At 41.9% G+C, this 17,375-nt stretch overlaps 1 protein-coding gene across 6 annotated transcripts in view; it reads right to left on the bottom strand.

Moving 5' to 3' along the window:
- The window catches only part of wdpcp (WD repeat containing planar cell polarity effector), a 222,074-nt gene that overhangs the window by 122,175 nt on the left and 82,524 nt on the right, over positions 1-17,375 (bottom strand). For 5 of the 6 annotated variants that reach the window (XR_010000055.1, XM_062958984.1, XM_008114270.3 and 2 more), the window contains exon 9: positions 7,204-7,395. The exons of the other annotated variant lie outside the window; for it this stretch is intronic. Coding sequence is in view for 4 of the 5 variants with exons in the window: in XM_062958984.1 (XP_062815054.1) it covers positions 7,204-7,395 (192 nt within the window). In the remaining variant the exon portion in view is untranslated. The remainder of the gene's footprint in view (positions 1-7,203; positions 7,396-17,375) is intronic. 6 annotated transcript variants of the gene reach the window in all.

Here is a 17,375-nt window from a genome sequence, read left to right as displayed (position 1 = left end):
TAAAAGTCCTCCTCAAATACTTAAAAAATAGCTGGTATTCACACTTTAGCCCAGTACATGTTCAATGCAGGGGTTACACAAACTTCTACCATTTTAAGAACTTGTACAGTACCTAAATTTGTTTCCACTGACTTCTGGACTTTGCTTCCTATACATTTTTCCATTTATGTTGAATCTTTAGGATCACAGAATCATAGCTGGAAGAGACCACATGGACCATGTAGTCCAACCCCCTGCCATGCAGGAAATGCACAATCAAAGCATCCCCAATAGTTGGTAATCTAGCCCTTGTTTAAAAGCCTCCAAGGAAGGATCTTCCGCCATACTTTGTGATGATTCATGGGCCATGTAGTCCCGTTCCTAGTGCTGTTGTGACAGATGAAGAGGAAAACTTGGGTTTTCCACCATTTCAGCCAGAAAAGGAACTATCCCAGCCAGAAATGGAGCCTTTGCACCTGCAGGAGGTTTGTCTTCCAGAAATCTGCCAAACAAGCCCTGAGTCAAAATCTCCCCCTTTTTCTCGCCGTAATTATTATCTCCAGCAAAAAGGAGTGCAGCAGGCTAATCGCAGGAGCTTGAGAATTGCAGCAAAGCATTCAGATGATTAAGCCTGCTTCCATGAGAAATTTTAGGGAGTCATACATCTGGACACAGAGATTGACTTTCGTTTCTGATTCCCCAGAGAAGTGTTCTCTGGTGGGAAAACGAGGCCTATTTAGGTTCCTTGCTCCCGAAGGAATCTTGCGGAGTCAATTCGTCAGCTACCGGAGCAGCGTGTGTGGACAGCTACTCCTGCTCTCAAGCCTTTGTTCCTGTTCCAAGCCTTCGTTCTCAGCCTTGTTTTCTCCCCGGATCTTGCCTTGTTTCCCGGACCTCGCCAAGTAATTTACCACGGATCTTGTTCTTGCTCCTCGTTTCCTTGTTGCCTTGAATCAAGCTTTGTGTTCCAAGAATCAAGTTATTTCCTAGCCTTGCTCAAGTTCATGGACTAAAGGACCTTGTCATCTCCCCTCACTTGCTTGGCAAGTGAGTGTTTCGGTTATTTGGATTACAACTTTGGACCTTAATATTTCATATTGGACATTGCTTCTTTGGACTAATTTTGACCTTTCCTGGAAGGTCTACTTCTGGACTATTTCCTATACTTGTTTTTATTAACTTTATATATTTCCTTAATAAAGATATTAGATAGATTCTGGCCTCTGTGTATGGTTATTGGTGCTCTGCAGCCTGGGTCGTGACAGTTTGACTCCGCCACCCTAAGCACCAATTAACCTAGGCCAGAATGTCTACCGGAGCCGGACCGGGGGCCCAACCACTCAGTTACACCATCGACAAGGATGAAGTGGACCGCATCCGTGATAAGCTCAATGCGCAGGAGGGAGAAATAAGGGGATTGAAGGAACGCGGAATCCGTCTCCCGGCCCTGGCGTTGCCAACCAAGTTTACTGGAGAAGCTTCTAAGGTTCATGTTTTCCGTCGCCAATGCCAGGCTTATCTAGAGGCCCGTAATGCCGAGTTTCCCCAAGAAGACATCAAGGTGGCGTGGATCTACAGTCTCCTAGACGGGCCAGCGGCCAACTGGGCGACGGCACTGTTCGACCAAGACTCCCCACATCTAAGATCAGCGCAACAATTCTTGGATCACATTAAGGTGACTTGGGGGATTGAGGACAATTTGGAGGCAGCCGGCCACAAACTCCGGCGCCTCTCCCAAGGGGACAGACCCATGTCCCAGTACATAGCCGAGTTCCGAGTGCTGGCCCATAACACCGGATGGAATGATATAGCCCTCAGAGGACAATTTCGGGAGGGTCTCAACATCGAGATGCTGGAGGAAATCTCCAAGGTGGATCCTCCACACTCTCTTGAAGCACTCATTGATCAATGTTTACGAGCTGAAGTCATGATTGCCAACAGAAGACAATGGATCCGAGGCCAGAGCGGTAGGACCGGAGCGAGACCTCCCGCTCCCACCGGCGTCCAGCCGCGTCCAGTGTGGAGACCCCCGCCACCAGCCCCATACCCCAGAGGAAGCGAGGAGGTGCCGATGCAGTTGGGCAATGTGCGTCCCAGATTGGATGCCGCCGAGAAGGCCCGCCGCCAACGCCTAAATCTCTGTTGGTACTGCGGAAACGGGGGCCACTTTGCCAGAGAGTGTCCAGCCAAAGGAAAGCCCGCCGCTCGTCTGGCGGCGGCGTCCTCCACGGAGACGAAGACGTCTGAGGCGGCTGGCGCACAGCCGGCGGGGGAAGCCAGCGACCGGGCGTAGAGAGGCTCGCCAACCCGGTCAAAAAACCCACTCAAGAGCCGCCAACCGGGGTCCTATTCCTTCTAGTGGTCACCTTGTGGTCAGTAAAAAAAGGACCCGTCATGGTCCATGCCATGATAGACTCAGGAGCCACAAACAACTTCATTGATAGAGAGTATGCCGACTCTCTGGGATTACAATATCACGACTTCAAGAACGCCCGTGTGGTGCAAGCCATCGATGGCCGCCCCCTCAAGACAGGTCCAGTAAGCCAATGGTCGGAACCCACCAGAATGTGGATAAGGGAACACATGGAAGAGATTTCCTTCTTTGTTACCGAGGTTCCCCACTTCCCTGTGATTTTGGGAATTCCATGGCTGACACTCCACGACCCAAGCATCTCCTGGTCCAACAGAGAACTGCAGTTTGCTTCAAAATATTGCCAAAACCATTGCCTTGTAGCCAAGGTCTGCCATGCCACAGACGCTGAACCCATCATCACCTTGCCCAAGAAGTACTCAGAATATTGGGATGTATTCAATGAAAAAGAAGCCGAGAGACTACCCCCACATAGACCTTATGACTGTGCCATTGACTTGGTGGAGGGGGCCCCGATTCCGCGAGGACACCTCTACTCCCTGACTGAACCAGAGCAAGAAGCTCTCAGGGAGTTCTTAGAGACAAACCTCCGCAAGGGGTTTATCAGACCCTCTCAATCCCCAGCCGCTTCCCCAGTGATGTTTGTGAAAAAGAAGTCAGGGGACCTACGCTTGGTGGTGGACTATAGAGCATTGAACAATATCACTAAATGAAACCGGTATCCCCTGCCATTGATCTCAGACCTCTTAGACCGGCTTCGAGGGGCTAAGGTTTACACCAAACTGGATCTTCGAGGAGCTTATAATCTAGTTCGCATCAGGGAAGGGGACGAGTGGAAGACTGCCTTCCAGACAAAATTCGGTTTATTCGAAACCCTGGTTATGAATTTCGGTTTATGTGGAGCTCCCGCAACGTTCCAGCATTTTGTCAACGATATCTTTCAGGATTATCTAGATCGGTTCCTGATTATCTACCTGGACGATTTTTTGGTGTTTTCTAGATCACAATCAGAACATGAGAATCACGTCAGAATGGTGTTACAACGATTGCGGGACCACGGACTTTATGCCAAGTTGGAAAAATGCGCTTTTGATCTACAAGAGGTAGATTTCCTGGGATATCGTGTCTCGCCACTAGGGCTCACCATGGACCCGGCAAAGGTTGCAGCAGTATTGGAATGGCGGGCGCCAACCAACAAGAAAGAGGTGCAACGATTCTTGGGGTTCGCGAACTACTACCGCAAGTTCATTCCAGACTTTGCCCGCTGGTCTGACCCAATCACCAGCTGCATCCGTGGGAAACAGCCTTTCCGCTGGACAGATCAAGCAGAGAAAGGGTTCCAGCAACTAAAGAAATTATTCACGTCCCAGCCAATCCTTCAGCATCCAGATCCTGAAACCCCTTTTGTCGTGCAGGCGGACGCCTCCGATGTGGCGATTGGGGCTGTACTCCTACAACCAGTGGGAGATCATCTCCATCCTTGTGCCTTTTATTCCCGTCAATTGACCGCACCAGAGAGAAATTACACTATTTGGGAAAAGGAACTTTTGGCCATAAAGGCAGCCTTTGAAACTTGGAGACATTGGTTAGAAGGGGCCAAATTTCCCATTGAAGTCCATACTGATCATCGGAATCTAGAGCATCTAAGAACTGCCCGTAAGCTAAATCAGAGGCAACAACGCTGGGCTTTATTCTTTGAACGTTTTAACTTCCAAATTCATTATGTAACCCCAGCCCAGACCAAGCAAGCAGATGCTCTGTCACGGAAACCGGAATACGCTGCAGGGCGCAAGGAGACCTTTGAGTCCCAGCTGCTACAACCCGAGAACTTTGCCACGCTCACAGTGGGAAACACCAAATCCACTCCCATTGAATCAACTCCCTCTACTCCAGGGCCCCTTTGTGCTCAGGAAATCAGGGCTAGTCAGCAAGCAGATGCCTGGGCACAGGACCAACTTCGCCAAGGACTACATTTTCCCTTTTCGCTTAAGGATGGGCTACTTTGCTATAAAAATCATGTTTACATCCCCCCAGGACCGGGCAGGGAAAAAGCACTTCGTCTGTGTCATGACTGCAAGCCAGCAGGGCATTTCGGACTATTCAAAACCATGCATTTGATCCTAAGAGATTTCTGGTGGCCCAAGATCCGCAAGGATGTGGAGAAATATGTCAACACCTGCCCAGTATGCCAGCGCTCCAAGACAAGAAGGGAAAAGCCCTCAGGGCTTTTGCATCCCCTCCCTACCCCATCCCACCCATGGGAAATAATCTCTGCGGATTTTATCACTGATCTACCACCTTCCTGTGGATTCACCACGATCCTAGTGGTGGTGGACCTTTTTACCAAGTTAGCCCATTTCATTCCCTGTGATGGCCTTCCCACGGCCAAAGAGACTGCAGATCTATTCCTTCAACATGTTTTCAGATTGCATGGATTGCCCAAGAGTTTGGTCACAGACCGTGGGTCCCAATTCACCTCTCGTTTCTGGAAAGCACTACAAAAACTATTGGGCATAGACTCTCGTTTATCTTCGGCTCACCATCCCCAAACGGATGGGCAAACTGAGCGCACCAATGCCACTTTGGAACAATACCTTCGCTGTTATGTGAACTACCAGCAGGACAATTGGGCTTCCCTGTTACCGCTGTCAGAGTTTGCCTACAACAATGGTGTCCAGGCTTCAACTAAAGAAACCCCGTTCTTTGCAAACTACGGCTTCCATCCACGTTTCTTTCCTCCTGTCATTGAAACCTCAGAAGTTCCCGCAGCAGAGGACTGGCTGCAGGAACTCACAGCGGTGCAACAACTTTTGCTCCAGCAACTGGACCAAGCCAAGGAGGACTATAAACGCCACGCTGACAAACATCGCCAGCCGGGCCCCGAAATCAAGGTAGGAGACCGGGTTCTTCTGTCCACTCGCTTTTTGCCCTCCCATCGCCCTTGCCGGAAATTAGATGCCCGTTTCATTGGCCCCTATCCAGTGGTGGCGCAACTTAACCCCGTGACTTTCAAACTGCAACTTCCGCGCTCTATGCGCATTCATCCAGTGTTTCATCGCTCCCTGCTCCTTCTGGCGGATGGTGTGCGCCCTGATGCAGACCGGCCGGCTCCCACTCCTGTTTTGGTGGATGGGGAGGAGGAATTCGAGGTTCAGGACATTTTGGATTCTCGCTTTCACCGCCGCCGCCTACAATATCTCATTGACTGGGTGGGTTTTGGCCCCGAGGAACGTTCTTGGGAAGACGCTTCCACAGTCCATGCCCCCGATTTAATCCGCCGCTTCCATCAGACCTATCCCGCCAAGCCGCGGCCTTGCGCCTCGGGGAGAGAGTCCCAGTTTGAGAGGGGGCTTGAGGAAGGGGATAGTGTGATGATTCATGGGCCATGTAGTCCCGTTCCTAGTGCTGTTGTGACAGATGAAGAGGAAAACTTGGGTTTTCCACCATTTCAGCCAGAAAAGGAACTATCCCAGCCAGAAATGGAGCCTTTGCACCTGCAGGAGGTTTGTCTTCCAGAAATCTGCCAAACAAGCCCTGAGTCAAAATCTCCCCCTTTTTCTCGCCGTAATTATCTCCAGCAAAAAGGAGTGCAGCAGGCTAATCGCAGGAGCTTGAGAATTGCAGCAAAGCATTCAGATGATTAAGCCTGCTTCCATGAGAAATTTTAGGGAGTCATACATCTGGACACAGAGATTGACTTTCGTTTCTGATTCCCCAGAGAAGTGTTCTCTGGTGGGAAAACGAGGCCTATTTAGGTTCCTTGCTCCCGAAGGAATCTTGCGGAGTCAATTCGTCAGCTACCGGAGCAGCGTGTGTGGACAGCTACTCCTGCTCTCAAGCCTTTGTTCCTGTTCCAAGCCTTCGTTCTCAGCCTTGTTTTCTCCCCGGATCTTGCCTTGTTTCCCGGACCTCGCCAAGTAATTTACCACGGATCTTGTTCTTGCTCCTCGTTTCCTTGTTGCCTTGAATCAAGCTTTGTGTTCCAAGAATCAAGTTATTTCCTAGCCTTGCTCAAGTTCATGGACTAAAGGACCTTGTCATCTCCCCTCACTTGCTTGGCAAGTGAGTGTTTCGGTTATTTGGATTACAACTTTGGACCTTAATATTTCATATTGGACATTGCTTCTTTGGACTAATTTTGACCTTTCCTGGAAGGTCTACTTCTGGACTATTTCCTATACTTGTTTTTATTAACTTTATATATTTCCTTAATAAAGATATTAGATAGATTCTGGCCTCTGTGTATGGTTATTGGTGCTCTGCAGCCTGGGTCGTGACATACTTCAAGGCAGAGAGATCAACTGCTGAACAGCTCTTACAGTCAGGAAGTTCTTCCCAATGTTTGGGTGGAATCTCCTTTCCTGTAATTTGAACCCATTGCTCTGAATCCTAATCTCCAAGGCAGCAGAAAACAAGCCTGCTTCCTCTTCCTTATGACAGCCTTTCAAATATTTAAACATGGCTATCATGTCTCTTCTCAGCTTTCTCTTCTGCAGGCTAAACATACCCTGCTCTTTAAGCAGCTCCTCATAGGGATTCGTGGTCTCCAGCCTTTTGATCCTTTTAGACACCCTCCTCTGGACACCTTCCAGCTTCTCAATATCGCCCTTAAATTGTGGTGCCCAGAATTGGACACAGTGTTATTCCAGGTGAGGTCTGACCAAAGCGAAATAGAGAGGCACCATGACTTCCCTCGATCTAGAAACTACATTATTTTTTATTTATATAAGCTATGCTGGGAGTCTTTTTAGCTAAGAAAAGGGCAAATGTGATTTAAATATATGAATAAATAAATACTCAATTTTCATAGGTACAAGACACGACACTGACCCACACTCAACCTACAGTATTACCTCCAAGTTGCCATGTTCATGTTTCAAGAGCAATATGTTGGCTCTCTCTCTCTCACTAGAGGCAGGAGTCCATGGCCACATTTCAACCTTCGTCAATGACCACCAACAAATAACCATATCCTGTACACTATTTATTGCCAAATGACGTTTCAGTCTTCTACTTCCAAGGCCTGGTATATCAACATAAGATATCTGAGGGGAAAAAATGCAGAATATGTTTCGAAATTAGGAAAGCAAAGCCATTAAGCAAAATGACTATACCAAATAGGTCTAACCATTATCTAAATACATAGTCTCACAAATCAGTTCACTGGTAGCCTGTAACATTTTGGTCTGCCTACCAGTTATTTATTTCCCAGATGAATCTTAGTTTTCAATTGGAGCAGGAATTTAGAACAGTAATGGAGAATCCCTCTGACATAAATATAGTGCAATAGATGGTATAGTCTAGTATAACTTGGACCTGGAACAGTTCAGTCTGACCCAAATTTGACAACTCCAGTACCCTATCTCTGAAACAAACAGCAGCAACAAGTTTCTGTTGTGTTACTGTTACTGTAATTATGCATAAGGAAAGGATGATCTGGAGAACAAGAGTTATATAAACAAATATAAAGAAAATCAATGAATTCACCATATTGCGTCATTGGCATTTTGAAAAGCAAGCATAAAACATTTATAACAGGAACAAAAACCAAATATATACTTACCATCATAACATATTTGAGTTCATAACAAAGAGTACTTCCTATTTGTCTAGATAGCATTTACATTATGGAAGCACTGGTAACAGTGCTAGATTGATGGACAGAAGAACCCAAATCTGAAAAGCAACTTCTACAATGTAGTGTTTCCATATTTACTTTCTTGATTCAGAACAAACTATAAGTCAGTATTTTTTTAAAGTGAAACCTTTAGAAGCTTTGTTTCTACCGTGTTTACCCAAAAATAAGACAGTGTCTTATATTATTTTTTGCTCCCAAAGATGCGCTAGGTCTTATTTTCAGGAGATGTCTTATTTTTCCATGAAGAAGAATTCACATTTATTGTTGAACAAAAAATGAACATTTATTATATACTGTACAGTAGTTTTCGTCACAAACCAACATAACCAAACCAGACAAACTGTGACTCCTGTCAAGAATTTCTTGTTATTACAATTATTTCCATGTACAACTCGTATGTACATTTACCGATCCTGCATGCTGTGGTGTTCTGTTCGTTGGGCATGCTTACAAACACATACTTTGCTAGGTCTTACTTTCGGGGGAGGCCTTATATTTAGCAATTCAGCAAAACCACTGCTAGGTCTTATTTTTTGGGGATGTCTTATTTTCGGGGAAACAGGGTATGTTGTCCATGTCTAGACTTACAAAAGTGAAATCCAACACATATGATTCATTTTAAAATTCTAGGTTGAGAAGTGGACAATTCATCTAATATATCAACATACCAGTGAGTTTAAAATCAATTCACTGTACTCTTGATTTTGTCTCATATGGTTATATCTTTATATTATTACTGTTTTATGCTTGCATGTGTGCACACACGCATATGCACATACAACAAAATAGTTTGTTGTGTGTACGGTGTGTATATGTTTTTTTTAAATTGAAATAAGCTTTCAGTCTTACTTTTTGGGAAGAACTCTGGCATAAATTAACTTGGCTAGTTATTAATACCTGTTTACATTTACTTGATTCAAGTGCATTATGAAAGCATAGCCCAGATATGCTGCAGCAATTTAGACCATGTAAGCAGAACCAGTTCATTCCTCCCTCCCTTCCTTGGAATAAGGCAAAGCTTTGTTTTGGACTTCACTCCATTCAACTGCCCAGATAACTGTTCTTCTTTTTGTGGCTTGATAAACTCTCACTGTCCAAACTGAATACTGCCAAAATCTAACTGTAAATGCTCATACAAGCCCATTCCTAACTGCCAGGGGAAGACAGACTACTGCACCAAGGTTCCTCATGGCAGACAAGTAAGTGCTATGTTTTTCAAAACGATGACATAAAAAGGTCAAAGCACATATGTAGGATTCAACCTTCAAATGTCAGAGATTTTTTTTAAAAAGAGAGACAGCTGCCCAATAAGCTTTACTAGAGAATGGGCAACTGGGGCACTGCAGATGCTTTTTAGCCTGCACCATTACTGAAATGGTGAATGATTATGAAAGTTGTCAATCAAAAACACTGGAGGATCACTGTCTTGCGCTTTGATACCAAACCAGCATCGACCAATCAGCATCTACAAAAATAGAATAGGAATACTGCTGATACCTATACTGCTTGCCATACGAAGAATGCATTCTCCTTTTCCAGTACAGATTTGTTTCATACGTTTTTGGAAAGGCTTGCATAATGGAGAAGACTCTTCTAAAGAACTGTCCCATGGCCAAATTCCCAAGAATATTAATTTGACTGAGTATAATACTGTTTTGTTTGTTTTGGAAACTTATTCCTACTAAGATGGAAGCTGGCAAATTTTGATGAGAAAGATGCAAGAAATGTTTCAACCACCTTTTTCTTGGACTATGATGATGAAGTTTGGTATTGCATCTGGGAGAAGTTGACAGGGAGGAAAGGCATAGAGCCCTGAGAGCCTCAATCTAGAACATTTATAGGAAGTGAGGGACTAGCACAATTCTTCATGCAGAGGAAGAGTGTTGAAATGTTCATGGACCAAATGCATTTGTTCTGATAAAGCAAACTTGTTTTCTGATGCCCCCAGAAACTGAACCACAGGATTCAAATTACAAGAAAAGAGGTTCCATCAAAACAATAGGAATAACTCCCTGCTAGTATGAGCTATTTGATAGTGCAATAGACCAGGGCTTCTTAAACTTTTCCCACTGAGACCCCTTTAAGCCCAATAAATGTTTACATCACCCCAGGTATATAGGTATAAAATCAAACATTTACTGAAAATAAACCAGCATTTGCAAGGCTAAAATATCTTCATCAGAGTCCGCTGTAAACCCTGCACATTGTTGCTAAGAGATGTGTGTAAATGGGTGATGTTCAGAAATATTTTACTGTTGCCAAATTTTTCATGACCCCAGCATTGATCTAAGGGGACCCCATTTGGGGTTGGGATTCAAAGTGCGAGAAGCAGTGGAATAGATTGTCTCTAAAGATGGTGGACTCTCTTTCATTGGAGGTCTTTAAACATAGATTGAATGGCCACATTTGAAGTACTTTAACCGTGCATTTTTGCATGGGGTGGGTCTATTTATTTATGGCCTGCCTTTCTCCTGAAACAGAACCCAAAGTGGATCATATCAAGTGGAGCACATAAAATGTGCACTAAAGGCTTACTTAATATAGGTAGATTAAGTGATTACTGGGGTCCCATCCAATTCCATTACTCTGTGATACTGAAAGATCAAACTAGAAAATCCCTGGTTTTCTCTGTATAGGTTGTGAATTAAAATACTTTCTTAATATCCTGCAGATAATGGCAAGGTAGATTTTTACCATATGTTCGTATTCAAAAAAGATGTTCCACTAAAGTAGATATTTTCTCGTGCAGGAATAAGTGATAGTGGTCCACTTATGGCTGATAGGTTAGAATAGAAAAACAACAGAGCTATTGCATAAGCTTTACAGCTTACAGCATTCCAAGTATCTACTTGTCTTGTCAACTGGGATTGATGATGACTTTTGTTTTATTTGCAATCATAAAGCCACAATAACGGAGTCTGTGAGGTCCTTTAACACAAGCTCTTCTTCTGTAACCTGTATAAATGTTCTATGATGTGTTTTGTTAGTGAAGCCAGGCAACTGATCTTAAATGCCAGAGTAGTTTACAATCTAGGGAATGATGCTGCTGCACTGGTGGGTACATGAACCATAAAAATATGGAATTGTTAACTGGTAGGCTTTCTGCTTAAACTAAGACCCCATCTACAGTGACCATTTAATGTGATTTTATACCAATACTGAAGAAAGTAGTTTTGTTGTGCAGTTAATTACACAAGAAATCCTGGAGCCAGTTTGAAGCCTGGATGGTGATTGATGACACAAAACACAGAGTACTGATGTACATTCAGAGCTTTCCTTTGTGTGCTTTTGTGAGAGTTCGTCATTGGGCCACCATAGTTTGAAGTTGGCTTCGAACTGCTTTAAATGGTCAGTGTAGATGGGGCGTTAGTCTGAAGGTCCCTTGACATTTTGATTAATGATTAATGAGAATGGCTCCAAATATTCTCAGTGGTTTTTGAATTGATTTTTCAAGAATACATCCATATAATTAACTTTAAAAATTGTAAGATGTTTTCAGGAGTAAATTAGTTAACATGCTATTAACTAAGAACCAGCCAACATGGTGTGGGACTTGAGAGATCTGGATTCAATCCTTTAATCATAAAGCTCTTAGCATAAATCAGTAATCTATCTCACGTGATTGCTAGGATATGGGCTGAAATGGGACAGAAAGAGTAGCATATACTGCTCTTACTCATTGGCAGAAGATAGCAAAGATAATGCAATGTATAAATGAGCTTATCATAATGTTAAAATTATTCACAGAGGGTCAAGCCAATTGCCAGGGCAGTTATAGAATGATGGCAGCTGCTACAGCAATGTAATTATAAATCTCTAAACTTTCTTCTTAGTTAGTTGTGTATGTCTCATTTCTAACACAGTTCATTGGCCAGTAATATGAATTTACACATGCAAAAACTACTCTCACTTCTATTAACTGTTTGGTTGAATGAGTCACTCTATTGATGCAAAGAGTAATATTTGTTTAAGTAGTCCATGTCATGAAGATGGCTGTCATATATCTAACTATTCAACTCCATATTATGGGGAATCATGTGAATTGAATAGATCTATTTTAATCCAGTTTGAAGACCAGTTATAAGACAGAGGCAGCCCTCACAAACAACCACTGAAAAAACCTAAATAGGAAAAAATCTATCGATTGAGGCAAGAGTGGATGGCACTACTTTCTAGGGTTTTTGTCCACCCAACAGCACATATCAGAGAGGTGCTGAAGTCCCTTGTTTGTCATTAGAATATGAAAGAGAACATGAGATTACCAACTAGACTAAGCAATGTCTCCTTAGATAAATGAGGCGTGGAGAGACCAAGCTTCAAAGGTGGGAACGATGGCTTTGGACAGGGGGGGTACAGCTGCAATTTTGTTCAGCATTTAATTCTTAGTGCATCTTTTAAAAATTATGTTTATTGAAGTTTTACATTTTTTTAAAAAAAAGATGAGAACTATGATAGTGCGAGAAAGGTGTGGGGAAAAGAAATAAGGAGTGTAGGGAAAAGAAGAGAAAAGGGGAAAAATAAGAAGGGAAAGCCAAGGGGGCGGGGGAAATAAAAATAATAAAAAGGGTGGGGAGGAAAAAAAGAGGGATGAGATTTTTGTCTTTAACTTCCGATATTCATTCTCATGGATTTATTTATGTTATAGTCACTTATTTCCTTTGTTGATATGAGCTTCTCCTGTATCTTTCTTCTCTTCTTCGGCCTGGATTTCTTATTTTTGCATCTATTTTTCTATTAGGTTCTTCTATCTTTCTCTTTGTGTATATAGTCCATCACTAGGTTCCAGTCTTTTTTCCATGTTCCTTGTTATCTTGTCATTAAGTATGTGAGTCTGTCCATATTTCTTATTTCTAGAACCTTGGCCAGCCACTGTTTAATAAATGGTATTTCTTTTGATCTCCATTTCTTTGTGTATGTTATTTTTGCCGCTGTAGTTAAATGATTTAATAATATTTCTTTGTTTTTGTCAAGTTTTTTGTCTATTATTCTTAATAGATAAGTTTCTACTTTTATTTCTAGTTTTATCCTTAAGATCTTCTCAACTTCTTTATGTATTCCTTTTCAATATTCTCTTGCACTGCCACGATATGTGCTGAAATGTTCCTTCCTGAGATTCATATTTCCTACATTTTGTAAGTACATTTTTATAACATTTCCCTAATTTGTAGGGAGTGAAAAACCATCAGTAGAACATTTCATACCAGTTTTCCTTTAGGTCGAAAGCATATGTCCATTTCAATTTTCTGTTCCATATATCTTCGAATTGAACGTCCTATATTTATGGCCCATTTGTTCATGCATTCATTCACCTGTTCTGTTTCAGTGTTCCACTCCAATAATTTCTTACATATTTTTGTGATTAGTTTTTTTTCTGGGAATGTCTTATTTTTCCATAAAGAAGAATTCACATTTATTGTAGAACAAAAAATGAATATTTATTCTATGCTGTACAGTAGTTGTAATTACAAACCAGCATAACCAGACAAACTGTGAATCCTATAAAGAATTTCTTGTTACTACCAATAGTTCCATGTACAACACTCTATGGTACGTACATTTACCAATTCTGCATGCTCTGGTGTTCTGTTCGTTGGGCATGCTTCCAAACAAAAACTTTGCTAGGTCTTACTTTCGGGGGAGGCCTTATATTTAGCAATTCAGTAAAACCTCTACTAGGTCTTATTTTCTGGGGATGTCTTATTTTAGGGGAAACAGGGTAGTCAGCCCTCCATGTTTATGGGTTTAATTTTTGCAGATTTAGTTACAGTAAAGTTCCGGTTATCTGACTTCCGGTTATCCGAAACTCCGTATTATCCAAAGTGCCGCCAGGGGCTTGGCGGCACGTCATATTCTCCCCACACCTCGCTTGCTCACCTTTGAGGAGCAGCCCGAGGAAGGGAGCACTGCTGAGCCGGAGGGAGCTTGAGAGAGGGAGAGGGAGGAGGACTTTTCTCTCCCTCTCCCTTATCCTCAGGCTGCCCCAAGAGGATGCGAAGGAGGAGGCAGCGGCGGAGGGGGAGGCAGATGCAGCGGCAGCCATGGAAGGTAAAGGTTGGGGTCTTCGGAGAAGCACGGAGCATGTTGCTAAGCAGCAACATTCCCTGCGCTTCCTTAAGCCGGGGTGCTTGCCAAAGGGAAGGGTTTCCTCCCTCCAGTAAGGGACTGGGCCTTTCGAGAAGCGTGGAGCGTGTTGCTAAGCAGCAACACGTCCCGCACTTCCCTAAGCTGGGGTGCTTGCACACAGATCTGGTTATCCGACAGATCCGACAGATCCGGTTATCTGACATTCGGCCCGCCCGTTTAAGTTGGATCACCGGAACTCTACTGTATTTCCAGATTGGATATGTGCGTTCTTTCTAGAGAGCTATGAATTCTCCAGAGAAGTTGATTATAGAGTCATGCTGGAGGACCTAGAGATGCCTTGAGGGGTGTTGTCTCTAGTTTTTAAAAAAATCATTTTTAAAATCTGTGTTTATTCCACTCCCACAGTGGTCCTACACTCCTAACTACAGCAAGAATAGAAAGCTTACTCTACATGCTTTCATGTAGATAGCATTTCTTCATGACTTAAAGAGTTACGTCTGATTTCAAATCTTCTGATTCCAACATGAAATTTTTAAAACTGTGCTTAATTTTTCTGCCAGAGTTAATGGGATGAGTAGGAGTAGATATTTGATTCACTTTACCCAAAAATAACATTTAAATTTAATTTTGAAAATATCTGGGAATTAGATTTATAAGTATGAAACATGCTTCATATGAGTTTTCAGCCACCAGCTGTTATTTGTACTTATAAATACTATAATGCTGTAATATATTAATTTTGAACAGGAGCACCTATGCTCTGAGTTTTATGTAGGAACAGGGGGCACTCAAATTAAAGAATTTATTGCTGTGGTTCCAATCAATATAAAAATGTACAGTCATGGTTACTTGAAAGAATCACCCTACATGTAAGGATTTAAGGCTATTCATATTATAGGTTCTGCAATACTGACCAAAGGCTAAGGCTACTCTTTCCAGATACAGTATTAAACATTAAAAGGTCACTTACAATGTTTGAACAGAATGTATATTTTTCTTCTGGATTAAGAACGCCAACGGCTGTAAGGGAGGATATGTTTTTCACCAAGTAATATGGATGAGCTACAGCATCATGCGTAAAGTTTGTGGGGCTCTTGAGAATTGTGTGCTTCTATTCCTCCAAAAGGATTTGTGGAATTTATTATTCAAACTATCTTATTTTGGAGCATGGTTATTTGAAAACATGAGCAGCACACCATCTGTGTGACACATGCCAAGGAAATATAGATTGCACCACATTTCTGCTTAAGGAATTAATGGAAGGTTGATAGCTAGGGGGGTAAGAAAAAAACCTATCTTGCTATTGCTGGTCAGCAATAATCGAACCACTTTCTGGGGATTAAGCGCTTGGCTAAGCCTACTGGACCAGACACTAGCAAAGGGCAGGGGGTCTTCTTATCAGAGAAATGCTTCTGGAGCCAGTCTCACTACATGACAGATTGCTTTCATATTCCTGTCTGCAAGGCAACAAAGGATAGCAGTAATGCGATAATGCCAGAGTGCAATGAGTGTTAAGAACCCGCTGCATTTATGTATTGTATTTAGTAAATAATCAGGCTCATCCAAATTGTGATCTCACCACTCAACCAAGGCCCATTAAAAATCAAGGTTTAATGCTTTAATAATCCTTTGCTGTTTTATGGCCACAGAGAACCCCTTTCTATTTGCATGGTCATAATATTATTGACCTCTTCATCCCCTGAATACACATCAAAAGGAACTGAAATCAAAGTAATTACCACTGTTGTTCTCTCACAGTAAACATTAACTCCTTACACTCTGTCCTCCGTTTGGTAAATGGAAATGGATTAAACAGCACAGAAATGAAAAACCTGTGAAATGAGCAATGATTTCAGAATAAGAGTTTTAACCTTCTAGGAAGTTTACTATTTAGAAGAATAAAAGCTATCACATGCTTACCATGTTTAGAAATAATTGTGGTGCTTATGTTATTTAAATATGAAAAATGCCCTGACACCTAGAAATGATTTATGCTGTTCACTGTCAAACACACTATTTAACATAACAGGTAGTACTCCCCGTGGATTGTATTTAACAATTAGTTCTTTGATCTTCAATTTTTTACAGTGATTTGGATGGATGTGTCTCTTTTTTAAATACCTTTCAAAAATGAACTTTAAATGGCACCATCAAACTTTCTATTTCCTTGATAAGAAGATGCATTCGTTCCAGAAATTACTATGAAACAATTAATATAGTTTCAGCATAATGTTTTTATGACAAAATTATGTTTTATTTACACTTTCATGTAAACTAGCCTGCAATCTTTGTAGGCGGATGGGGAGGTGGTATATTACTTCAGTAAAAGGATTTAAAATAACGAAAGAAGGAGGGAGGGAAGGAGGAGAAAGGCAGAATGAGAAATGCCCGGTTTCTTTCGATTTTTCCCCACATTTTTTTAATGTTCTTAATTTAAACAATCTTAATAGTGTGTTCTTCTCCCTATTAAGGTCTACACAACTACTTTTTTATTGCAAATCCTTTATTTGGACAGAATGGATCAGATACCATCACTTAAGAGGAAAGAGTAAATCTTGGGAGTAGGTCATGAGTTCTAAATTCATATTATATTTGCTAGTTTGCAGCATGTAGGCAATATGCTCTGCTTCTCATGTGAGGAGATGCCAGACTGCTTATTATAAAAAATAAATAAACACAGATTTATTTTAAAAAATAGTTGGGTTCTTTACTTATTTTTTCAAGTCTTTAAGATATGAAAATATTTTAATATACACGCAATCCTGAAGTTACTAACATCCAACTTACAAATGACACAGTAAAGAACAGGGGTGCGAAGTTTTATCATCTATCTTTGTTTCCATAACAAGCCAATTTTTTCAAAATCCAATTACCACAGGGACAGAAAGTGAGGTGAACTTTTCTGAACAGGGGTACACATAGCAAAATGAACACCATGGGGAGTTAACCCTTCCCTGTGCTATCTATCTATCTATCTATCTATCTATCTATCTATCTATCTATCTATCTATATGGCTGGAGTTGTACGTCAAAAATGTACCTGTTCTGACTTAAGACAAACCTACAGAACCTATCTTGTTCATAACTTGGGGACTTCCTGTATTTAAGTTAAGACTATCAGGTTACTTTGATTCAGCAATATTTGAGGAAATAATTAGAGAATTGTAACCAATTTCCTACTTTGTATGAATTCCGTCTTATGGATTGTATGTATTAATACATTTCTCTGAAAGGTTAATAAGGATGTTTATCAAGCTAGGAAAGATCACAACTAGTCTCCTGCCAATTAGAAGTACAGCAGAA

Source organism: Anolis carolinensis, chromosome 1 (genome assembly GCF_035594765.1).
Source record: "Anolis carolinensis isolate JA03-04 chromosome 1, rAnoCar3.1.pri, whole genome shotgun sequence".
Lineage (NCBI taxonomy): Eukaryota > Metazoa > Chordata > Lepidosauria > Squamata > Dactyloidae > Anolis > Anolis carolinensis.
The sequence above is the reverse complement of the archived record's forward strand: the minus strand, read 5'-3'. Positions and strand labels throughout refer to the sequence as shown.